This window comes from Crinia signifera, chromosome 4, assembly GCF_055691185.1.
Source record: "Crinia signifera chromosome 4, ASM5569118v1, whole genome shotgun sequence".
NCBI classification, from domain to species: domain Eukaryota; kingdom Metazoa; phylum Chordata; class Amphibia; order Anura; family Myobatrachidae; genus Crinia; species Crinia signifera.
Window position 1 is genome coordinate 337,276,509 of NC_139220.1, and position 25,275 is coordinate 337,301,783.

Here is a 25,275-nt window from a genome sequence, read left to right on the forward strand (position 1 = left end):
TTTCCTGCAGCAAACCGTCCTCTACCGGACTGACCCCTTGATGATGGCCCTACCCGAAAGGAATGCTTAAAGGAACGAAATGCCGCAAATCTGGATGAACCCTGTTTTGCTGCTGGCGTAGGAAGAAAAGTACTCTTCCCACCTGTTGCCTGCTTAATAATTGCCTCCAATTCAGATCCAAGAAGCAATTCCCCTTTGAAAGTCAAGGCCTCAAGGGCTTTCTTGGACTCAATATCAGCCTCGCAGGCCTTGAGCCACAACACTTTACGAGCATGCACACCTCCAAAAGTCTCTTTCAAGCACCCTTCCAGTTTTTTATCCACCGGGTCTTTATATGCAGCACCACCTTGCACCGGTAAAACCGTTGCCTTTGACAGCCTTGCGACTGGAGCATCTACTAAGGGGACCTTCTCCCACAACTTAATATGCCCCTCTGGCATAGGCTATAAACTCAAGTACCTTTTGGGTAATAGGATCTTTTTATCGGGCGTCTTCCAAGCCCCTCCTAACAAATCCTGCATGCCCTCATCCGAGGGAAAGGTGACTGAGTCTCTTCGCTGTCTCTTAAAAATTCCCTGAACAGGAGCTTTATCTCCCTCAGATAAATGTAAAGCCTGCTTTACAGCCATAATAAGACCTTCAATTCCTGGTACAGAAACGTCCAATTCCGCTTTCAGTACATTTCAGGGCCAAACTCTCCCTCCTCCTCAGAATCCACATTGAGAATAGGTAGAGATGTCACAGAATGCCTAGAAGACTCTCCAGGCTCTCTAGAAAACTGCTCCATGAGAGCAGTAAAATTCTGAATACCCTGCGCAATGTCCTGCATGACCTTGCAGAGGGCCGGCTCCCCCTGTGATAAGGGTATGGAACCAGTGGACTGCTGAGAGGAGGACAATGGTCTAGGGGACCTCACCAAGTCAACCATCTGCCTGTTTAAGGTTTGCACTAACGCAGTGACAGACTTGCCTAAGGCAGCAGCCCACACAGGCTCTGGCTGATCCCCCCCCCCCCCCCCCCTCTGAGCCTGTGCTCACCTGGGTACAGCCTCACAAACAGGGCAAATATCCCCTTGAGCCATCTGTTCAGGTGTTAAATCAATCCCATCTGCAGGGGTTTAACAAGGCCATTGCTCCCTCCCCCATAACAGCAGAATGCCTTTCTGTCATGACAATTATCACAGTGCAAAAAGTCAGGCAACAGTACTGAGTCAAAGTACCAGAGCATTTTTCTGTCTGCCGGTGGACCCTCCTGGTCAGTGGGGTAGCGATGCCCAGGAGAAGCTTGTCACTCTGCAGGAATATAGCCCTCAGCTCCGCAGCACAGTGCTTCCCAAAGGCGCCAAACAGTGAGAGGAAGAGACCATTTCCCTAGTGCCTCCCCCTCGGCCAGGGATCGCCCGTGTCCGGGCTCCTGTAACAGGCTGTGCCCTCCTGCATGGAGTCCAGCCTGCAAACTCGTGAAAATGGTGGCCGCCATATTGAGAGATCCTTCACTTACGATCCCCCCTGTGGGGAGCCGGACCCGGAGTCCCCCTGAGCCCAGGCAGCTTTTACCACTGTAGAGCTGAAAGCGCTGTGCAGAGACCAGACAGTGTCTCTGCACACAGGACGCGCTCCTGCTGCGCTGTCAGTGTGAGGATTCTGTTCGGCATAGCACCCACTCCTGTGGGCACCTAAAACGAACTGAAGCATGATGGGATGCAGTGGGGAGGAGCTGGCTTCTCTTCAAATGTTTAGCATAGGTGCCTGGCTCCTATCGGACCCTACTACATCCCAAGGTCAGCTGCGTCACCAGGATAGATGAAGAAGAAATGTGCCTGTGGTACAGCAGGAGAGAGCAGTTGTATATGCACCTAGATTACAGCGGGAGAAGACAATATTCAACGCACCAGGCAGTCTGGTACCAGGAGAGGGCCGTAGTGTATGCACCAGGCAGTCTGGTACCAGGAGAGGGCCGTAGTGTACGCACCAGGCAGTCTGGTACCAGGAGAGGGCCGTAGTGTACGCACCAGGCAGTCTGGTACCAGGAGAGGGCTGTAGTGCACGCAGCAGGCTGTCTTGTACCAGGAGAGGGCCGTAGTGCACACAGCAGGCTGTCTGGCATCAGCAGAGGGAGCAGGCTGTCTGGCATCAGCAGAGGGCTGTAGCAGCAGGCTGTCTGGCATCAGCAGAGGGCTGAAATGCGCTAGTACCAACTTGATTAGGATTATCAATCGTCAACAGAAATTGTGATGAATCCACAATATTAGCATTTGAGTGCCCGGGCACTGATAAATGATGTGGAGGCGCTCCACTGAGAGTAATTGAAGGTATAGAAGAAAGCACTCTCTTTGTCTAGGGGCACACTTATTTAAAACTTAATATTTAATTATATATGTTTAAAAAGACTCATTTTGGCAAATTAGTCATAACGAAACACGACACACAAAACATGTACACAACAAGAAATATAAACGATCACTGTTTGTAAGATATATAATTATTTTATATACCAATCAGAGTTCACTCATAAATAAGAGACAGTGATTAGACACTGTGGTGTAAGATACCACAATGTGTATGGCAGACCGCAAATATATAAGTCAAGATAGTATAGGGTCAATAAATATTCACTAGAATAAACACTTTGTAAAAAGCATTGACCCTAAATGATCTATGGGCAATAATACTGGAATACATGCCTCCTATTAACCCCTTCCTATATGCTAAACTGGGAGAGTATGGGAATACCAGTGTGGTACATATCCCTGTTTTCTGCAATGTGCACAGAAATGTGGGAGCCAAATCCCTGTAATATCAGGTGTGGCCACAAGATGTCCTCATAGCAGGAAGCAGGACAATATACAGAACAGAACAGCATGCCGTTACAGAGTGCCACAAAGCTGGTATTTATTTACCAAGACACGTATATAGCGCACACATATTCCGCAGCGCTGTACAGAGAGTATCTGCTCAGTCACATCAGCCCCTGCCCCTGGGGAGCTTACACTCTACATTCCCTATCACACATATGCACTGGGGCTAGGTTTGTTGTTAATATGCCTTCCTGCATCTTTGTTGTGTGGGAGACCAGATCACCCAGAGCAGACTGACACAAGCACTGGGAGAACATGCAAACTCCACACAGAATCCTGTTTGGAATGGTTAGCATTAGCAATGCCTCTCAGACTGTACCTTCCCCAGTGTATGGAACGTATATCCAGAGGCCTTGTGCAGTTCGGAGGATAACACATCCAGTCAGAACTGTGGGGCCCTGCTCGTGAACAGCAATTCCTGATAGAGTACTAGCTAATGAGCCCCCAACAGCTCATGTTTTCTGGAATTCTGTGATCGCACTGGGTTAGTAATTCTCCCACCTGCTTCCTCAGACATGACCTGCTGGGGGTGAGAAGCATTGGTATATAGGCTACCGACACTCTATCCTGGTGACTCTATGGTCCTGAGGGTCACTGCTGGGTCAGTATTCAGTAATTCTCCCACCTGCTTCCTCAGACATGACCTGCGGGGGGTGAGAAGCATTGGTATATAGGCTACCGACACTCTATCCTGGTGACTCTATGGTCCTGAGGGTCACTGCTGGGTCAGTAATTCTCCCACCTGCTTCCTCAGACATGACCTGCTGGGGGTGAGAAGCATTGGTATATAGGCTACCGACACTCTATCCTGGTGACTCTATGGTCCTAGGGGTCACTGCTGGGTCAGTAATTCTCCCACCTGCTTCCTCAGACATGACCTGCTGGGGGTGAGAAGCATTGGTATATAGGCTACCGACACTCTATCCTGGTGACTCTATGGTCCTGAGGGTCACTGCTGGGTCAGTAATTCTCCCACCTGCTTCTTCAGACATGACCTGCTGGGGGTGAGAAGCATTGGTATATAGGCTACCGACACTCTATCCTGGTGACTCTATGGTCCTGAGGGTCACTGCTGGGTCAGTAATTCTCCCACCTGCTTCCTCAGACATGACCTGCTGGGGGTGAGAAGCATTGGTATATAGGCTACCGACACTCTATCCTGGTGACTCTATGGTCCTGAGGGTCACTGCTGGGTCAGTAATTCTCCCACCTGCTTCCTCAGACATGACCTGCTGGGGGTGAGAAGCATTGGTATATAGGCTACCGACACTCTATCCTGGTGACTCTATGGTCCTGAGGGTCACTGCTGGGTCAGTAATTCTCCCACCTGCTTCCTCAGACATGACCTGCGGGGGGTGAGAAGCATTGGTATATAGGCTACCGACACGCTATCCTGGTGACTCTATGGTCCTGAGGGTCACTGCTGGGTCAGTAATTCTCCCACCTGCTTCCTCAGACATGACCTGCTGGGGGTGAGAAGCATTGGTATATAGGCTACCGACACTCTATCCTGGTGACTCTATGGTCCTGAGGGTCACTGCTGGGTCAGTAATTCTCCCACCTGCTTCCTCAGACATGACCTGCTGGGGGTGAGAAGCATTGGTATATAGGCTACCGACACTCTATCCTGGTGACTCTATGGTCCTGAGGGTCACTGCTGGGTCAGTAATTCTCCCACCTGCTTCCTCAGACATGACCTGCGGGGGGTGAGAAGCATTGGTATATAGGCTACCGACACTCTATCCTGGTGACTCTATGGTCCTGAGGGTCACTGCTGGGTCAGTAATTCTCCCACCTGCTTCCTCAGACATGACCTGCTGGGGGTGAGAAGCATTGGTATATAGGCTACCGACACTCTATCCTGGTGACTCTATGGTCCTGAGGGTCACTGCTGGGTCAGTAATTCTCCCACCTGCTTCCTCAGACATGACCTGCTGGGGGTGAGAAGCATTGGTATATAGGCTACCGACACGCTATCCTGGTGACTCTATGGTCCTGAGGGTCACTGCTGGGTCAGTAATTCTCCCACCTGCTTCCTCAGACATGACCTGCTGGGGGTGAGAAGCATTGGTATATAGGCTACCGACACTCTATCCTGGTGACTCTATGGTCCTGAGGGTCACTGCTGGGTCAGTAATTCTCCCACCTGCTTCCTCAGACATGACCTGCTGGGGGTGAGAAGCATTGGTATATAGGCTACCGACACTCTATCCTGGTGACTCTATGGTCCTGAGGGTCACTGCTGGGTCAGTAATTCTCCCACCTGCTTCCTCAGACATGACCTGCTGGGGGTGAGAAGCATTGGTATATAGGCTACCGACACTCTATCCTGGTGACTCTATGGTCCTGAGGGTCACTGCTGGGTCAGTAATTCTCCCACCTGCTTCCTCAGACATGACCTGCTGGGGGTGAGAAGCATTGGTATATAGGCTACCGACACTCTATCCTGGTGACTCTATGGTCCTAGGGGTCACTGCTGGGTTTAGATGGCACACAGGAATAGCAGTCAGGAGCAAGGTTTACGGTTATTGGGTCGACAGGGGTGGAAGGTCCACACAAGCATTGGGTCAACAGTGTACCGTGTCCCCCCGCTTGGCTCGCTGCACATTATTCTGTTCTCTCGCCACGCCCTAGTGGGGCATTGAGGACATATACACAGGCAGAATGGTATATGGAGGAAGTGGGCAGCATATATAACACAGGCATATGGGGGTAGTGTGAGGGAATATAACACACAGGCTTAGGGTATATGGGGGTATTGTGAGGGGATAGAACACACAGGCAGAGGGTATATGGGGGCAGTGTGAGGGGATAGAACACACAGGCATATGGGGGTAGTGTGAGGGAATAGAACACACAGGCAGAGAGTATATGGGGGTAGTGTGAGGGGATAGAACACACATGCAGAGGGTATATGGGGGTAGTGTGAGGGGATAGAACACACAGGCAGAGGGTATATGGGGGTAGTGTGAGGGGATAGAACACACAGGCAGAGGGTATATGGGGGTAGTGTGAGGGGATAGAACACACAGGCAGAGGGTATATGGGGGTAGTGTGAGGGGATAGAACACACAAGCAGAGGGTATATGGGGTAGTGTGAGGGGATATATATAACACAGGCAGGGGGTATATGGGGGCAGTGTGAGGGGATGTAACACACAGGCAGAGGGTATATGGGGTAGTGTGAGGGGATGTAACACACATGCAGAGGGTATATGGGGCAGTGTGAGGGGATATAACACACAGGCAGGGGGTATATGGGGGCAGTGTGAGGGGATGTAACACACATGCAGGGGGTATATGGGGCAGTGTGAGGGAATGTAACACACATGCAGAGGGTATATGGGGTAGCGTGAGGGGATGTAACACACAGGCAGAGGGTATATGGGGCAGTGTGAGGGGATATAACACACAGGCAGAGGGTATATGGGGTAGTGTGAGGGGATATAACACACAGGCAGAGGGTATATGGGGTAGTATGAGGGAATATAACACACAGGCAGAGGGTATATGGGGGTAGTGTGAGGGGATAGAACACACAGGCAGAGGGTATATGGGGGTAGTGTGAGGGGATATAATACACAGGCAGAGGGTATATGGGGGTAGTGTGAGGGGATATAACACACAGGCAGAGGGTATATGGGGGCAGTGTGAGGGGATAGAACACACAGGCAGAGGGTATATGGGGGTAGTGTGAGGGGATAGAACACACATGCAGGGGGTATATGGGGGCAGTGTGAGGGGATATAACACACAGGCAGAGGGTATATGGGGTAGTGTGAGGGGATATAACACACAGGCAGAGGGTATATGGGGGCAGTGTGAGGGGATATAACACACAGACAGAGGGTATATGGGGGTAGTGTGAGGGGATAGAACACACATGCAGGGGGTATATGGGGGCAGTGTGAGGGGATATAACACACAGGCAGGGGGTATAAGGGGCAGTGTGAGGGGATATAACACACAGACGGGGTATATGGGGTAGTGTGAGGGAATATAACACACAGGCAGGGGGTATATGGGGGCAGTGTGAGGGGATATAACACACAGACGGGGTATATGGGGGCAGTGTGAGGGGATATAACACACAGACGGGGTATATGGGGGCAGTGTGAGGGGATATAACACACAGGCAGAGGGTATATGGGGGCAGTGTGAGGGGATGTAACACACATGCAGGGGGTATATGGGGCAGTGTGAGGGGATATAATACACAGGCAGGGGGTATATGGGGGCAGTGTGAGGGGATAGAACACAGACAGGGGATATATAGAGGTAGTGTGAGGGGATATAACACACAGGCAGAGGGTATATGGGGGCAGTGTGAGGGAATGTAACACACAGGCAGAGGGTATATGGGGGCAGTGTGAGGGAATGTAACACACAGGCAGGGGGTATATGGGGCAGTGTGAGGGGATATAACACACAGGCAGGGGGTATATGGGGCAGTGTGAGGGGATATAACACACAGGCAGAGGGTATATGGGGCAGTGTGAGGGGATATAACACACAGGCAGAGGGTATATGGGGCAGTGTGAGGGGATATAACACACAGGCAGGGGGTATATGGGGGCAGTGTGATGGGATATAACACACAGGCAGAGGGTATAAGGGGGCAGTGTGAGGGGATATAACACACAGGCAGGGGGTATATGGGGGCAGTGTGAGGGGATATAACACACAGGCAGGGGGTATATGGGGGCAGTGTGAGGGGATATAACACACAGGCAGGGGGTATATGGGGGCAGTGTGATGGGATATAACACACAGACGGGGTATATGGGGGCAGTGTGATGGGATATAACACACAGACGGGGTATATGGGGGCAGTGTGATGGGATATAACACACAGGCAGAGGGTATATGGGGCAGTGTGAGGGGATATAACACACAGGCAGGGGGTATATGGGGCAGTGTGAGGGGATATAACACACAGGCAGGGGGTATATGGGGCAGTGTTAGGGGATATAACACACAGGCAGAGGGTATATGGGGCAGTGTGAGGGGATATAACACACAGGCAGAGGGTATATGGGGCAGTGTGAGGGGATATATATAACACACAGGCAGGGGGTATATGGGGGCAGTGTGAGGGGATATAACACACAGACAGGGGGTATATGGGGGCAGTGTGATGGGATATAACACACAGGCAGAGGGTATATGGGGGCAGTGTGAGGGGATATAACACACAGGCAGGGGGTATATGGGGGCACTGTGAGGGGATATAACACACAGGCAGGGGGTATATGGGGGCACTGTGAGGGGATATAACACACAGGCAGGGGGTATATGGGGGCAGTGTGAGGGGATATAACACACAGGCAGGGGGTATATGGGGGCAGTGTGAGGGGATATAACACACAGGCAGAGGGTATATGGGGGCAGTGTGAGGGGATATAACACAGGCAGAGGGTATATGGGGGCAGTGTGAGGGGATATAACACAGGCAGGGGGTATATGGGGGCAGTGTGAGGGGATATAACACACAGGCAGAGGGTATATGGGGGCAGTGTGAGGGGATATAACACACAGACAGAGGGTATATGGGGCAGTGTGAGGAGATATAACACAAAGGCAGGGGGTATATGGGGGCAGTGTGAGGGGATATGGGGGCATACTTGCCTACCTGACCCTCTTCATGAGAAAATGCTCTGTACCTGGACTTCCCTGGTAATGTATAATGGCCAGCACCTGTGGTGACACCTTTCTTCTCAATTACCTAGCTCCCCACAGGTGATGGCAGTCATCCATTACCAGTGAAGTCCAGGAACAGAACATTTTCTCCTGCATGGAGAGGATCAGGTAGGCAAGTATGTATGGGGGCTATGGGCCTTATTCTAGTTCACTCTTTCTGACAAAATCCTTCTTAGATGGACAAAACCATTTGCACTGCAGGGGGCAGATGTTACATGTGCAGATACAATTAGATTTGGGTGAGTTATTTTGTTTCTGTGCAGGGTAAATACTGGCTGCTTTATTTTTACACTGCAATATAGATCTCACTTTGAAGTAAAACCCCATCCAAATCTAATGCTCTCTGCACAAGTTACATCTGCCCCACCTGCAGTGCACAGGTTTTGTCCATCTAAGAAGGATTTCGTCAGAAAGAATGAACTAGAATAAGGCCCAGTGTGAGGGAAGGGAACACACAGACAGGGGGTATATGGGGGCAGTGAGGGGAGGTAACACACAGACGGGGTATATGGGGCAATGTGAGGGCATATGGGGGTAGTGTGAGGGGATAGAACACACAGGCAGAGGGTATATGGGGGCAGTGTGAGGGGAGGTAACACACAGACAGGGGGTATATGGGGGCAGTGAGGGGAGGTAACACACAGACGGGGTATATGGGGCAATGTGAGGGCATATGGGGGTAGTGTGAGGGGATAGAACACACAGGTAGAGGGTATATGGGGGTGGTGTGAGGGGAGGTAACACACAGACAGGGGGTATATGAGGCAGTGTAAGGGGATATGGGGGTAGTGTGAGGGGATAGAACACACAGGCAGAGGGTATATGGGGGCAGTGTGAGGGGAGGTAACACACAGACAGGGGGTATATGGGGCAGTTTGAGGGGATATAACACACAGGCAGATGGAATATGGGGGTAGTGTGAGGGGAGTAACACACAGACAGGGGGAATATGGGGGAGTGTGAAGGGATATAACACACAGACAGGGGATATATGGGGGCAGTATGAGGGGAGGTAACACACAGGCAGGGGATATATGGGGCAGTGTGATGGGATATAACACAGGCAGGAGTTTATGGGGGGCGTTGGGTAGTGAGGGTAACAACACATGGGCTGATGTTATATGGGGCAGTGTGAGGGTATATATAACACACAGGCAGGGGGTATATATGGGGCAGTGTGAGGGTATATATAACACACAGGCAGGGGGTATATATGGGGCAGTGTGCGGGGATATAACACGAAGGCAGGGGGTATATATGGGGCAGTGTGCGGGGATATAACACAAGGCAGGGGGTATATATGGGGCAGTGTGAGGGGAGGTAACACACAGGCAGGAGTTTATGGGGGGCGTTGGGTAGTGAGGGGTAACACCACATGGGCAGATGTTATATGGGGCATTGGGTAGTGATTAGTGAGGGGTATGTAATGCACAGGCAGTTTGGTATATGGTGGCACTGAGCAGGGGATATAGCACATGGTCGGGGGTATATAGAGGCATTGGGCAGCGTGAGAGGACAGAACACGGAAATGGGTTATATGGGGGCACTGGCCAGCGTGAAGGGAATAGAATATATGGGCATGGGTTATATAGGAGTACTGGGCAGTGAGAGGTATATGACACACAGACACAAGGTGGTATATGGGAGCATAGGGCAGCGTGGGGGGTATATACGTGTGTATATGGGGGCAGTGGGCAGATCCCGGACCGCACAGTCTCTACGACCCGGGCCTGGGAGCTATCGCTGCCGACGCCATTTTACGAGCCCTGACGGTGATGAAGATAAAGCAGCGACGACACCAGAACGTACGGAGGGAGGGAGGGGACGGAAACTACATATCCCGGCATGCTCCTGGCACAACTGAGGCCTCCACTCACACACATAGTGCCCGTTGCTATGCCTGGCACGATTATAACAGTATGCGCGTGTTTGTGTTGGACTAACGTGTACGTGCCCGACACCGCCTTATACATGTACGTACAACTTCGTTCCCGACAAGCGGTAACCGGCAGGCGCCTGACGGTGAGAGTTACCGTGTATATCTTTTCAGGCGCCGCTCTGGACAGCTTCCTCATTGTTTACTCCTGTGATTGGACGAGCGGCTTGGGCGGGTCCTCCCATCTTACGCCGCCATTGGATGATGCTCCACTTCTATCACCGTCACGTGTCAGGTCCCAGCCAGGCCCGGGGGCGTGCACCACTGTGAGGCCGCGGGCGGGGCTGGACAGGGGGCGGGGCGCAAGACTCCTATATATTGGCGCGCACGACGCGCAGTCACACATAGAGCCGCTCTCTCTGCTAGACTTTCAGGTGTGCAGGGCTGTGGGAGTGTCCAGATAGTGGGCGCGCATGCGCAAGGCAGAGGTGGGAAGGGCGGGCCGGGATTGGCTGTTCGGCGCGTCCGGCTTGCGAAGGCGGGGCTGGTGGAGGGATATAAGTGGCGGCGCTCCCCCGCCATTTCCCCCCACTGGTGAGAGGGTGTTGGGAGGGGAGGACACGGGCGGCCCCTTAGTGACAGCTTACACACCCACAACTGTCACTCAGGACTAACTTCTTCATTCTCTTCCGCAGACTCAGCCCATCTGACGGTTGAAATCGGGATTCTCGGGGGCGTGTCTTCCAGGTGTAGGGAGTGGCCTCTGTAAGCCCCACCCTGCCAGGTCTGCCTCTCAGGAGTGTGGTACGCTTGGAATGTCTGACACGTATCCCAGGCCCCCAGCACGTTGTCCCCCGATGCACCCATGCAGGTTGTGGTAGAGATGGCGTCCTCCTCTGAGACCCTGCAGCAAGCCGCAGATGCCGGGAGCAAGGGTGATGACAAGCTTCCACTGGCTCCACCCCCTGCGCCGCCACCTCCTCCCCCGCAGCAGCTGGAACCACACCCCAGGGCTGCATCAGAGGGGGCAGATCAACACCCACCACGCGTTTCACGCAATGGATTCCAAGGAAAGAGGCGCAACAGCTTTAATGTGAGCTTCAAGCACCCGGCGCCGTTGAAGCGCAGGAGGCGGGTCAACTCTGATTGTGACCCTGTCTTACCCTCCAACTTCCTCCTAGGGGGCAATATATTCGACCCCCTTAACCTGAATAGCCTGCTGGATGAGGATGTGAACCGCACGCTCAATGCTGAGACCCCCCAATCCTCCCCCCTCCCGTCCAGGAGCCGCGATCCTGTAGAGATCTTGATACCCAAGGACATCACTGACCCGTTAAGTCTAAACACCGGGTTTGGCGATGTGGAGCTCCTCCTTTCCCCACTCAAAAGTGGACGGAAGAGACACCGACACCGTCATCACCCTTCAACAGATGGGCCTGCCAAGGCACCCTCTGTTCCTGTGCAAGAGGTGGAGCCTGTCCCCGAGGAGCTGCGGCCTTATGAGCTCAACACTGCCATTAATTGTCGGGATGAAGTTGTGCCATTGCCCGCCTTAGAAAGTGAAAGGTTAGATGGTTCAGCAGCATCCGCCGGTGGCGCGTGTGCATCAAGGCACCGTAAGAGGAGGAGGACATCCAGCAAATCGGAAGGCAGGCAAGGGAGCCCTGAGAAGGGCAAGAGCTTGGCGAGCGTGGTGGCCGTCAGTAAGATCCACAGTGGGTCAGCGGCCTCTAAACTGCAGTGTTCTGGATTCCAGTCTGGTGGGATGACTAGGCCTAAAAACCGCTTCCAATTTGGGAATTACTGTCGCTATTATGGGTACCGCAACCCGGCCCAGTCAGAGGACCCGCGTCTACGGGCGCTGCGGCCAGAGTGGTTCAGAGGAAAGGCGGTGCTGGACATTGGCTGCAATGTAGGACACCTGACTCTGTGTGTGGCGCAGAAACTTGGCCCTTCGCGCATAGTGGGAATGGACATTGATAAGTCTCTAATAAATGCTGCCCGGCAAAACATTAGACATTACCTGTCAGAGCCCTGTAAACGAGGAGGCTGTAGTTTCCCAGCTGGGCTAGCTGCCACGCGAGGCCCTATAGCAGCACCGATTCTGCCACCAGAGGTGGGAAAGGAGAATGAAGAAGAGAGGCACGCCTTCCCACACAATGTGGTCTTTGTACAGGTAAGCATCATCGTTACTTGTTTCCTAGCACGGCCACAATCGCGGGCATCGTGTGCCTTAACTTTAAGGCACACGATGCCCACGATTTCCCCATAGGCTTCAATGTTAAAATATTTTAACATAGAAGCCTATGCGCGTCCGACGCGATGCCCCCGATTTCTCCATAGGCTTCAATGTTAAAATAGCTTAACATTGAAGCCTATGCGATGGACCCGATTTGTCCATAGGCTTCAATGTTAAAATATTTTAGCATTGAAAATGAGTGCATTTAACATATGAAAAAATGGGATATGGCCCAATATGGACCATTTCTTATTGGGTATGGCCCCGGCATATGTGTGTAAAAAATAATGGCCCCCCATTGTGACCGCCACCCCCACGTTTAACGCGAACCCGAAGCGTGGCGAGCGCAGCGTGCCCGCGAGGGGCGGCGGTGCGCGTCCTCCGACTTTTTCATTCCCCTACTATCCACGTCGGCGTGGAGTTGAGAATATAAAGTGTAGCGAGCCACCGAGCCCGAAGCGTGGCGAGCGCAGCGGATACCTGTCAAGCCCACGAGGGGAGTCCCTCGCGGGCTTGACAGGTGTCCGCGTCCCCTCGCGGGGCTCGCTGCGCTCGCCACTCTTCGGGCTCGGTGGCTCGCTACGCTCGCCACACTATATATTCTCAACTACACGCCGACGTGGATAGTAGGGGAATGAAAAGGTCGGAGGACGCGCACCGCCGCCCCTCGCGGGCTCGCTGCGCTCGCCACGCTTCGGGTTCGCGTCAATCGTGGGGGTGGCGGCGGCCACAATGGGGGGCCATTATTTTTTACACACATGCCGGGGCCATAGCCAATGAGAAATGGCCCATATTGGGCCATTTACCTTTTTTTTTCTATTTTAAATGTACTCAGTTTCAATGTTAAAATAATTTAACATTGAAGCCTATGGAGAAATCGGGTACATCGCGTCGTGTGCGTTTTGGTATGCACCCGACGCGATTTTTCCCGACACGACCACCACGATATAAATCGTGGTGGCCGTGCTAGGAAACAAGTACCGCATCATCAATGCGAATCTGTGTGAGTGGGCAGAGGGGTAGCCTTATAGCCTCACTAATATGGTCTCTTCCGCAGGGTAACTATGTGGTGGACAGAGACGAGCTAGTGGAAGTGCAGAAACCGGAGTATGATGTCATCCTGTGCCTCAGCGTCACCAAGTGGGTCCACCTGAACTGGGGCGACGACGGGCTGAAGAGATTGTTCAAGAGAATCTACAGACACCTGACACCAGGGGGTATCCTGGTCCTAGAGCCCCAGTCTTGGTCATCGTACGGCAAGAGGAAGAAGCTGACGGTAAGTAGGGGGGGCTGAATGGTCTGTGGCGGGGTGGGGGAGACTTGTGTTCTGTTATCCTTCAGTGCAGCCAGGTTGGACCATGCTCCCTTCTGGGCCTGTTGCGGCCTGGTGAGTGGTCACTCGGCTGCACTATTACAGGTTATCTTCTCGGTAATGATAGTCTGTGTTCCCAGAGGATGGCTTGGAGGGAGATGATCTCTAATGACCACATCTATTGCAGGAGTCCATCTATAAGAACTACTGTAGGATTTCCCTGAAGCCAGACCAGTTCACCACCTACCTTGTGTCTTCCGAAGTGGGCTTCTCCAGCTACGAGGTGCTGGCTGCTCCGTGCAGCTCCTCTAAAGGTAACCCTAATATGCCTGGCCATCCCAGAGTTCATATGTGTATGATCTGTATATCAGCCTTAAACTACAAATCCCATCATGCCCTGTCAACAGTTTTGCTACTAGTTAATGCTTAAACTGGTAAGGCATGCTGGGATTTGTAGTGTCACACTAGCTGGAGAGATATGGGTTGCTTCAGGTTTTACTGATGCTTTATGGAGAAGCGCACATGGTTCTGGGTGCAGGTGGGTTCCAGATACTCAGGGGTAAATTTACTAATACCCCTTTAACACCACCGAAAAACCTGGGTTTTTCCATCATGGACCCGGGTCAGTGGCGGTGTAAAAGGGGTTAACCCATGTCCCTTTACACGGGACTTCTACCCAGGTCCTGACCAGGGTAGAATATGGGCAGGATCTGGGTAGAGGGCAGTGTAAACGGGTACACCGGGTCATCCGACCTGGCTCTTGTTTACAGCAATGGGGGAAACCCATCTCCGGTCCGCAGCGGTCCGTATGGAGGTTGGGTGGGGGACGCACACAGCTTCGGTTGCTGTACTCTGCAGACAGCAGCGGGGGAAGGGAGGAGGTGAATGGATTCCTGTGTGCAGCATCCATTTACCTTGTGGAGGGGGGGGGGTGCTTACTGTGGTGCTGGGCTTGCCCCCAGTGCGACGATCGGCTGTCTCGCTGCTTGGATATTGTCATCTCCAAGCACCGCCCCCCGTTTACACTGCGGGTAGGCACCGCAGTGAAAATCCCAGATCCGACCTGTCTTGAATCGGTGTTCAAAATGCTGGTCGGATCCGGGATTTGGGTGTGAAAGGGGTATAATACGGGATGTTGGGCATCGCACCCAGGCAGATTCTACTTCTTGTTTAGCACCTAGACGAGAATAGATATAATCTGGTTGCTATGAGCAACATCTCGCCTTCAATAGAACGCCCATCTCAGTATTTTATCTCTGTCTGGTTAGTGTGGTCCACCTGCTACCTGCCCTATCCATTTACTGTACATCTATTGGTCCACACCCCATGCCAGTGTCTGTGTATGTGCCCGTATTTTGGGTTCTCTGTCGGCAGTTGAGCTGGGATCTGTTACTGTGTGTGTGTGTAGATAACTCTTGTTTGCTGGGTAACCTAGCGCGCATACCACACTTGCATGCTGGGTAACCTCCTAGCGCGCATAGCACACTTGCACGCTGGGTAACCTCCTAGCGCGCATAGCACACTTGCACGCTGGGTAACCTCCTAGCGCGCATAGCACAGGTGCACGCTGGGTAACCTAGCGTGCATAGCACAGGTGCACGCTGGGTAACCTCCTAGCGTGCATAGCACAGGTGCACGCTGGGTAACCTCCTAGCGCGCATAGCACAGGTGCACGCTGGGTAACCTCCTAGCGCGCATAGCACAGGTGCACGCTGGGTAACCTCCTTGCGCGCATAGCACACTTGCGGCCAGGATGGATTTCTGACATATGACAGACTGTGTTTATTTTGGCCGCTGTGGAGAATACCCCAGTGGAAGTAGAGTAATTATCCCCGGCTGCGTGTCTTGTTGGGGCAGGATGACTGCAGGTGCCTCCGGGGATGATTACTATAAATAAGCCTAGACTCTTGGCATAAGGTGTAGGACAAATGCTTTATTTGCTATTTCACACTGTTGGCATAGCTGTCTCTAGAACTCGGGGGCAGACATATTGTTGGTGATCTTCTAGCTCAGGCAATGCGTGCACGTGACAGCTATATATCCGTGTGTAAACCCTCTGTATATCTCCCGCCCCATCTGTTTCTCATTCCTCAGATATTTATATAATGTATCTGCTATAGTGGAACAGCTCCACCTGGTGGTCAGGGATGGAAGTAACAGGACTGTCCCTATAATCTGCCAGTCCCAGCTCTGCTATGCTAGTGTGATACAAGTCCGCTGTATGGTTTATGTATTACAGTCCCTATCTCAGGACATGTTCGGACATGCAGACTAGCTGTAACCACATAAATTACACCCAGATATCTTTTATGTGCAGCATTGCTATAGAAGGCCACACACTCTAATGTTATACCCAAGGGTGCAGCTGCTATGGGGCCCAGAGCTGAGAGGGGCCACCTTCCCTGTCAGTTACATGTGTTATATACAGGGGTGTAGCTACCATAGGTGCAGGGAGTGCAGCTGCTATGGGGCCAGAGCTGAGAGGGGGCCACCTTCCCTGTCACAGTTACATGTGTTATATACAGGGGTGTAACTACCATAGGAGCAGGGGGTGCAGCTGCTATGGTGCCGGAGCTGAGAGGGGCCACCTTCCCTGTCACAGTTACATGTGTTATATACAGGGTGTAGCTACCATAGGTGCAGCTGCTATGGGGCCAGAGCTGAGAGGGGCCACCTTCCCTGTCAGTTACATGTGTTATATACAGGGTGTAGCTACCATAGGTGCAGGATGTGCAGCTGCTATGGGGCCCAGAGCTGAGAGGGGCCACCTTCCCTGTCAGTTACATGTGTTATATACAGGGGTGTAGCTACCATAGGTGCAGGGAGTGCAGCTGCTATGGGGCCCAGAGCTGAGAGGGGCCACCTTCCCTGTCACAGTTACATGTGTTATATACAGAGGTGTAGCTACCATAGGTGCAGGGAGTGCAGCTGCTATGGGGCCCAGAGCTGAGGGGCCACCTTCCCTGTCACAGTTACATGTGTTATATACAGGGGTGTAACTACCATAGGTGCAGGGAGTAGTGCTGCTATGGGGCCCAGAGAGAGGGGCCACCTTCCCTGTCACAGTTACATGTGTTATATACAGAGGCGTGGCTACCATAGGTGCAGGGGGTGCAGCTGCTATGGGGCCAGAGCTGATAGGGGCCACCTTCCCTGTCACAGTAACATGGGTTATACACAGGGGTGTAGCTACCATAGGTGCAGGGAGAGCAGCTGCTATGGTGCCAGAGCTGAGAGGGGCCACCTTCCCTGTCACATGTGTTATATACAGAGATGTAGCTACCATAGGTGCAGGGAGTGCAGCTGCTATGGGGCCCAGAGCTGAGAGGGGCCACCTTCCCTGTCAGTTACATGTGTTATATACAGGGGTGTAGCTACCATAGGTGCAGGATGTGCAGCTGCTATGGGGCCCAGAGCTGAGAGGGGCCACCTTCCCTGTCACAGTTACATGTGTTATATACAGAGGCGTGGCTACCATAGGTGCAGGTGGTGCAGCTGCTATGGGGCCAGAGCTGATAGGGGCCACCTTCCCTGTCACAGTAACATGGGTTATATACAGGGGTGTAGCTACCATAGGAGCAGGGGGTGCAGCTGCTATGGTGCCGGAGCTGAGAGGGGCCACCTTCCCTGTCAGTTACATGTGTTATATACAGGGTGTAGCTACCATAGGTGCAGGGGGTGCAGCTGCTATGGGGCCAGAGCTGAGCGGGGTCACCTTCCCTGTCAGTTACATGTGTTATATACAGGGTGTAGCTACCATAGGTGCAGGGAGTGCAGCTGCTATGAGGCCCAGAGCTGAGAGGGGCCACCTTCCCTGTCACAGTTACATGTGTTATATACAGGGGTGTAACTACCATAGGTGCAGGGGGTGCAGCTGCTATGGGGCCAGAGCTGAGAGGAGCCACCTTCCCTGTCAGTTACATGTGTTATATACAGGGTGTAACTACCATAGGTGCAGGATGTGCAGCTGCTATGGGGCCCAGAGCTGAAAGGGGCCACCTTCCCTGTCACAGTTACATGTGTTATATACAGGGTGTAACTACCATAGGTGCAGGGAGTGCAGCTGATATGGGGCCCAGAGCTGAGAGGGGCCACCTTCCCTGTCAGTTACATGTGTTATATACAGGGGTGTAGCTACCATAGGTGCAGGATGTGCAGCTGCTATGGGGCCCAGAGCTGAGAGGGGCCACCTTCCCTGTCACAGTTACATGTGTTATATACAGAGGCGTGGCTACCATAGGTGCAGGGGGTGCAGCTGCTATGGGGCCAGAACTGATAGGGGCCACCTTCCCTGTCACAGTAACATGGGTTATATACAGGGGTGTAGCTACCATAGGTGCAGGGAGTGTAGCTGCTATGGTGCCAGAGCTGAGAGGGGCCACCTTCCCTGTCACAGTTACATGTGTTATATACAGAGATGTAGCTACCATAGGTGCAGGGAGTGCAGCTGCTATGGGGCCCAGAGCTGAGAGGGGCCACCTTCCCTGTCAGTTACATCTGTTATATACAGGGGTGTAGCTACCATAGGAGCAGGGGTTGCAGCTGCTATGGTGCCGGAGCTGAGAGGGGCCACCTTCCCTGTCACAGTTACATGTGTTATATACAGGGGTGTAACTGCCATAGGTGCAGGGAGTGCAGCTGCTATTGGGCCCAGAGCTGAGAGGGGACACCTTCCCTGTCAGTGACATGTGTTATATACAGGGGTGTAACTACCATAGGTGCAGGGGTGCAGCTGCTATGGGGCCCAGAGCTGAGAGGGGCCACCTTCCCTGTCACAGTTATATGTGTTATATACAGGTTGTAGCTACCATAGGTGCAGGGAGTGCAGCTGCTATGGGGCCCAGAGCTGAGAGGGGCCACCTTCCCTGTCACAGTTACATGTGTTATATACAGGGGTGTAACTACCATAGGTGCAGGGAGTAGTGCTGCTATGGGGCCCAGAGAGAGGGGCCACCTTCCCTGTCACAGTTACATGTGTTATATACAGAGGCGTGGCTACCATAGGTGCAGGGGGTGCAGCTGCTATGGGGCCCAGAACTGAGAGGGGCCACCTTCCCTGTCACAGTTACATGGGTTATATACAGGGGTGTAGCTACCATACGTGCAGGGGGTGCAGCTGCTATGGGGCCAGAGCTGAGAGGGGCCACCTTCCCTGTCACAGATACATGGGTTATATACAGGGTGTAGCTACCATAGGTGCAGGGAGTGCAGCTGCTATGGTGCCAGAGCTGAGAGGGGCCACCTTCCCTGTCACAGTTACATGTGTTATATACAGAGGTGTAGCTACCATAGGTGCAGGGAGTGCAGCTGCTATGGGGCCCAGAGCTGAGAGGGGCCACCTTCCCTGTCAGTTACATGTGTTATATACAGGGGTGTAGCTACCATAGGAGCAGGGGGTGCAGCTGCTATGGGGCCCAGAGCTGAGAGGGGCCACTTCCCTGTCACAGTTACATGTGTTATATACAGGGTGCAGCTACCATAGGTGCAGGGAGTGCAGCTGCTATGGTGCCAGAGCTGAGAGGGGCCACCTTCCCTGTCACAGTTACATGTGTTATATACAGGGTGTAGCTACCATAGGTGAAGGGGGTGCAGCTGCTATGGGGCCAGAGCTGAGAGGGGCCACCTTCCCTGTCAGTTACATGTGTTATATACAGGGTGTAGCTACCATAGGTGCAGGGGGTGCAGCTGCTATGAGGCCCAGAGCTGAGAGGGGCCACCTTCCCTGTCACAGTTACATGTGTTATATACAGATGTGTAGCTACCATAGGTGCAGGGAGTGCAGCTGCTATGGGGCCCAGAGCTGAGAGGGGCCACCTTCCCTGTCACAGTTACATGTGTTATATACAGGGGTGTAGCTACCATAGGTGCAGGGGGTGCAGCTGCTATGGGGCCAGAGCTGAGAGGGGCCACCTTCCCTGTCAGTTACATGTGTTATATACAGGGTGTAGCTACCATAGGTGCAGGGGGTGCAGCTGCTATGAGGCCCAGAGCTGAGAGGAGCCACCTTCCCTGTCAGTTACATGTGTTATATACAGGGTGTAACTACCATAGGTGCAGGGAGTGCAGCTGCTATGGGGCCCAGAGCTGAGAGGGGCCACCTTCCCTGTCAGTTACATGTTATATACAGGGGTGTAACTTCCATAGGTGCAGGGGGTGCAGCTGCTATGGGGCTCAAAACTGAGAGGGGCCACCTTCCCTGTCAGTTACATGTGTTCTATACAGGGGTGTAGCTACCATAAGTACAGGGGGTGCAGCTGCAGCGGCATAGCTTTGTTTGGGGCGCCCCCGCCCGGCGTGCCGCATGCTTACCTGTTCGGCCGCGCGTCCCAGCTCCCCTCCTGGCTTCAATAAATTCTATGCAGACGGACCACAATAAAATGGCCGCCCCCATACCGCAGACAGTTTCAGAGAACAGTCTGCTTTATCGTGGTCCGTCTCCATAGCATTGCTTGAAGCCAGGAGGGGAGCCGGGACGCGCGGACAGGTAAGCATGCGGGGGATGGGGGGCGGGGGGATTACTATAGCACTGCAGCCCCCCCCCCCCCTGCGACCGTGGGGGCTGCGGTGCTATAGTTACGCCACTGTGCAGCTGCTATGGGGCCAGAGCTGAGAGGTGCCACCTTCCCTGTCAGTTACATGTGTTATATACAGGGGTGTAGCTACCATAGGTGCAGGGAGTGCAGCTGCTATGGGCCCAGAGCTGTGAGTGGCCACCTTCCCTGTCACAGTTACATGTGTTATATACAGGGGTGTAGCTACCATAGGTGCAGGGAGTGCAGCTGCTATGGGGCCAGAGCTGAGAGGGGCCACCTTCCCTGTCAGTTACATGTGTTATATACAGGGGTGTAGCTACCATAGGTGCAGGGAGTGCAGCTGCTATGGGCCCAGAGCTGTGAGTGGCCACCTTCACTGTCACAGTTACATGTGTTATATACAGGGGTGTAGCTACCATAGGTGCAGGGAGTGCAGCTGCTATGGGGCCTGAGCTGAGAGAGGCCACCTTCCCTGTCAGCTACATGTGTTATATACAGGGGTGTAGCTACCATAGGTGCAGGGAGTGCAGCTGCTATGGGGCCAGAGCTGAGAGGGGCCACCTTCCCTGTCAGTTACATGTGTTATATACAGGGGTGTAGCTACCATAGGTGCAGTCAGGGCCGGACTGGCCATCTGGCAAATGCCAGTGTGCCGATGGCCTTGTGGGCTGATTTTGTGCCAGTTCAGCCAGGGTAGCAGTCTCTGCCCTGTGTGTATGACCCTTGCTCTCGAGGCGGTAGCTGCTTCTCCTCACCTTCTGGAGACCAGGCGGTGACCTTTGACGTCCCGGGCCCTGAGATCACCCATAACCGGCACTATTGCGGCGGGAGACCCGGCTGAGTGTGTGGTAGTGCACCTGAGGAGGCGCAGTGTGCAGGAGATGTGCAGCTACTCAAGGTGGTTGTGCTGAATGGGAATCTGGAAGGGAGCAGCAAGGTTATTCAATGCTACCTCTACTGGGACAAAGGGGTATGGGATTATGAAGTATAAAGCGATGGCTGTTAGGCTGTCACAGCCCTTTTAAACCCTTTGATCACTTCCTTCACCCTCTCTCTCATTCCCTCTATATTTCCCCTTCCCTCCTGTCAGTGATTCCTGTTATGCTGTCACATCCCCTCTCCTCCTTTCTCTGTCACAGGGGAATGGGGACATGGCTCTCACAGGGCGAAGGAATGGCATAATGTGTAATAGTCATTACGGTGTGTGGCACAATGTGTAATGGGCATCACGGTGTGTCAAATAATGCGTAATGGGCATCACGGTGTGCAGCATTTTGTTTAATGGGCATTATGGTGTGCAGCATTTTGTGTAATGGACATCATGGTGTGCAGCATTTTGTGTAATGGGCATTATGGTGTGCAGCATTTTGTGTAATGGGCATCACATATGGTGTAATGGTTATAGCATTACTACCTCACAGCACTGAGGTCATGGGTTCTATTCCCACCATGTGTTATATATACAGGGCAGTACGGATGGTCTAATGGTTACATTACTGCCTCACAGCGCTGAGATCATGGGTTCTATCCCCACCATGTGTTATACAGTATATACGGGGCAGTACGGATGGTGTAATGGTTACATTACTGCCTCGCAGCGCTGAGGTCATGGGTTCTATCCCCACCATGTGTTATATATACGGGGCAGTACGGATGGTGTAATGGTTACATTACTGCCTCGCAGCGCTGAGGTCATGGGTTCTATCCCCACCATGTGTTATATATACGGGGCAGTACGGATGGTGTAATGGTTACATTACTGCCTCACAGCGCTGAGGTCATGGGTTCTATCCCCACTATGTGTTATATATACGGGGCAGTACGGATGGTGTAATGGTTAGCATTACTGCCTCACAGCGCTGAGGTCATGGGTTCTATCCCCACCATGTGTTATATATACGGGGCAGTACGGACGGTGTAATGGTTAGCATTACTGCCTCACAGCGCTGAGGTCATGGGTTCTATCCCCACCATGTGTTATATATACGGGGCAGTACGGATGGTGTAATGGTTAGCATTACTGCCTCACAGCGCTGAGGTCATGGGTTCTATCCCCACCATGTGTTATATATACGGGCAGTACGGACGGTGTAATGGTTACATTACTGCCTCACAGCACTGAGGTCATGGGTTCTATCCCCACCATGTGTTATATATACGGGGCAGTACGGATGGTGTAATGGTTACATTACTGCCTCACAGCGCTGATGTCGTGGGTTCTATCCCCACCATGTGTTATATATACGGGGCAGTACAGATGGTGTAATGGTTATAGCATTACTGTCTCACAGCGCTGAGGTCATGGGTTCTATCCCCACCATGTGTTATATATATGGGGCAGTACGAATGGTGTAATGGTTAGCATTACTGCCTCACAGCACTGAGGTCATGGGTTCTATCCCCACCATGTGTTATATATACGGGGCAGTACGGATGGTGTAATGGTTATAGCATTACTGTCTCACAGCGCTGAGGTCATGGGTTCTATCCCCACCATGTGTTATATATACGGGGCAGTACGGATGGTGTAATGGTTATAGCATTACTGTCTCACAGCGCTGAGGTCATGGGTTCTATCCCCACCATGTGTTATATATACGGGCAGTACGGATGGTGTAATGGTTACATTACTGCCTCACAGCACTGAGGTCATGGGTTCTATCCCCACCATGTGTTATATATACGGGGCAGTACGGACGGTGTAATGGTTATAGCATTACTGTCTCACAGCGCTGATGTCGTGGGTTCTATCCCCACCATGTGTGAATGTTCATCTATACCCTGTAAAGTGCTGTGGAATATGTATGCGCTATATAAGAAACTGTAAATAATATAGTGTGCAGCATTTTGTGTAATGGACATTACGGTGTGTTCCATAATGTGTAATGGGCAGTGTGATATCATGCCTCCTTTCCATGAGGCCACGCCAGTTTTGCTGCCCAAGGGTTCCGCCTACTGCACATGGGCCTGTGTGCTCAAAATGCCAGGGCCGATTTCTGCCCTGTAAGTTACATGTGTTTATATAAAGAGTGCAGCTGCTATGGGGCCCAGAGACGAGAGGGGCCACCTTCCCTGTCAGTTACATGTGTTATATACACGGGTGTAGCTACCATAGGTGCAGCTGCTATGGGACCAGAGCTGAGAGGGGCCACCTTCCCTGTCAGTTACATGTGTTATATACAGGGGTGTAGCTACCATAGGTGCATGTAATGTATGATTGCTAGCACCTGTGGGGAGCTAGGTAACTGCCAGCACCTCTGGTGACACCTTTCTTATCAATCATAAATTACCAGGGAAGCCCAGGAGCAGAGCATTGTGTCCTCCTGGAGAGGGGCATGCTGGGAGATATGGATAATGTATGATTGCCAGCACCTGTGGGGAGCTAGGTAACTGATAAGAAAGGTGTCACCACAGGTGCTGGCAATCATACATTACCAGGGAAGCCCAGGAACAGAGCATTGTGTCCTCCTGGAGAGGGGCATGCTGGGAGGTATGGATAATGTATGATTGCCAGCACCTGTGGGAGCTAGGGAACTGATAAGAAAGGTGTCACCACAGGTGCTGGCAATCATACATTACCAGGGAAGCCCAGGAACAGAGCATTGTGTCCTCCTGGAGAGGGGCATGCTGGGAGGTATGGATAATGTAGGATTACCAGCACCTGTGGGGAGCTAGGTAACTGATAAGAAAGGTGTTACCACAGGTGCTGGCAGTCATACATTACCAGGGAAGCCCAGGAACAGAGCATTGTGTCCTCCTGGAGAGGGGCATGCTGGGAGGTATGGATAATGTATGATTGCCAGCACCTGTGGGGAGCTGGGTAACTGATAAGAAAGGTGTCACCACAGGTGCTGGCAATCATACATTACCAGGGAAGCCCAGGAACAGAGCATTGTGTCCTCCTGGAGAGGGGCATGCTGGGAGGTATGGATAATGTATGATTGCCAGCACCTGTGGGGAGCTGGGTAACTGATAAGAAAAGTGTCCCCACAGGTGCTGGCAATCCTACATTACCAGGGAAGCCCAGGAACAGAGCATTGTGTCCTCCTGGAGAGGGGCAGGTAGGCAAGTATAGTTATGCCTGCTCTGTGTATGTGTATGTATGTATATATATATATATATATATATATTCTCCTCCTAACTGTATCTTGTGTCTCTAAGCGTACAGACATGTGTACCCTGCCTCCGGATACACCTTTCACTGATATTTAACGGCTGCTCTTTTGTCTCCCCCCGTTGCAGGGTTCCAGAGATTCATCTATGCTTTCCACAAGTCCGGCACCAGGGTGGAGCCGCCAGCCACACACCCCAGCGCCGCTTCCACGCAGGGTTAAGAGAAGAATGGGATTTTCTAAGCTCCTCTTTTTATTTTTTATTTTGGTGGGTGGGAGAAAATAGTTTATTTTTTAAGAAAAGTGCATTTTTCTTGGGGTTCAAACCTTGCCTGTTTTAGGTACATTTGCAAAATATAACCTTATTTGATGCTGGCTATGTCTCAATGATTTTCTGTGTGTGTGGCGTTTACCTAGCGCTCCCCAGTGCCACTGCCCTAACCCTTCTGATTCGGGTACAATCATGGCAGCTTATAGAGCGCCTGAGGCGCCGCCCGGCCTCCTCGGTGACATCCCCTCACACACCTCCACTAGCAGGGAAAGTCATTAGATGATCGCTGCTTATAGAGCGCCTGAGGCGCCGCCCGCCCTCCTCGTAACATCCCCTCACACACCTCCACTAGCAGGGAAAGTCATTAGATGATCG

General features: G+C 52.4%; 1 protein-coding gene across 2 annotated transcripts; it reads left to right on the top strand.

Annotated features, from left to right (window-relative positions):
* Window positions 1-10,765: 10,765 nt before the first annotated feature.
* On the top strand, window positions 10,766-25,004 carry MEPCE (methylphosphate capping enzyme). Of its 2 annotated transcripts, XM_083185849.1 has the most exons (5): window positions 10,766-10,867; window positions 11,129-12,609; window positions 13,730-13,948; window positions 14,172-14,298; window positions 24,760-25,004. In XM_083185849.1, the coding sequence occupies exons 2-5, from the start codon at window positions 11,299-11,301 to the stop codon at window positions 24,849-24,851; spliced, it is 1,749 nt and encodes a 582-aa protein (XP_083041975.1). In that variant the 5' UTR covers window positions 10,766-10,867; window positions 11,129-11,298; the 3' UTR covers window positions 24,852-25,004. The 2 variants fall into 2 exon arrangements, with proteins under 2 accessions (XP_083041975.1, XP_083041974.1); XM_083185848.1 differs by lacking the exon at window positions 10,766-10,867 and having other exon boundaries at window positions 11,034-12,609.
* The last annotated feature ends 271 nt before the right edge of the window (window positions 25,005-25,275 follow it).

What these genes read in the sequence shown, in the direction of transcription:
- MEPCE (XM_083185849.1), top strand. Translation starts at nt 11,299, where the DNA reads ATGCAGGTTGTGGTAGAGATGGCGTCCTCCTCTGAGACCCTGCAGCAA. An exon ending in ACAATGTGGTCTTTGTACAG is followed by an intron (nt 12,610 to 13,729) that starts GTAAGCATCATC and finishes TCTCTTCCGCAG; the next exon opens with GGTAACTATGTGGTGGACAG. An exon ending in TCCGTGCAGCTCCTCTAAAG is followed by an intron (nt 14,299 to 24,759) that starts GTAACCCTAATA and finishes CCCCCGTTGCAG; the next exon opens with GGTTCCAGAGATTCATCTAT.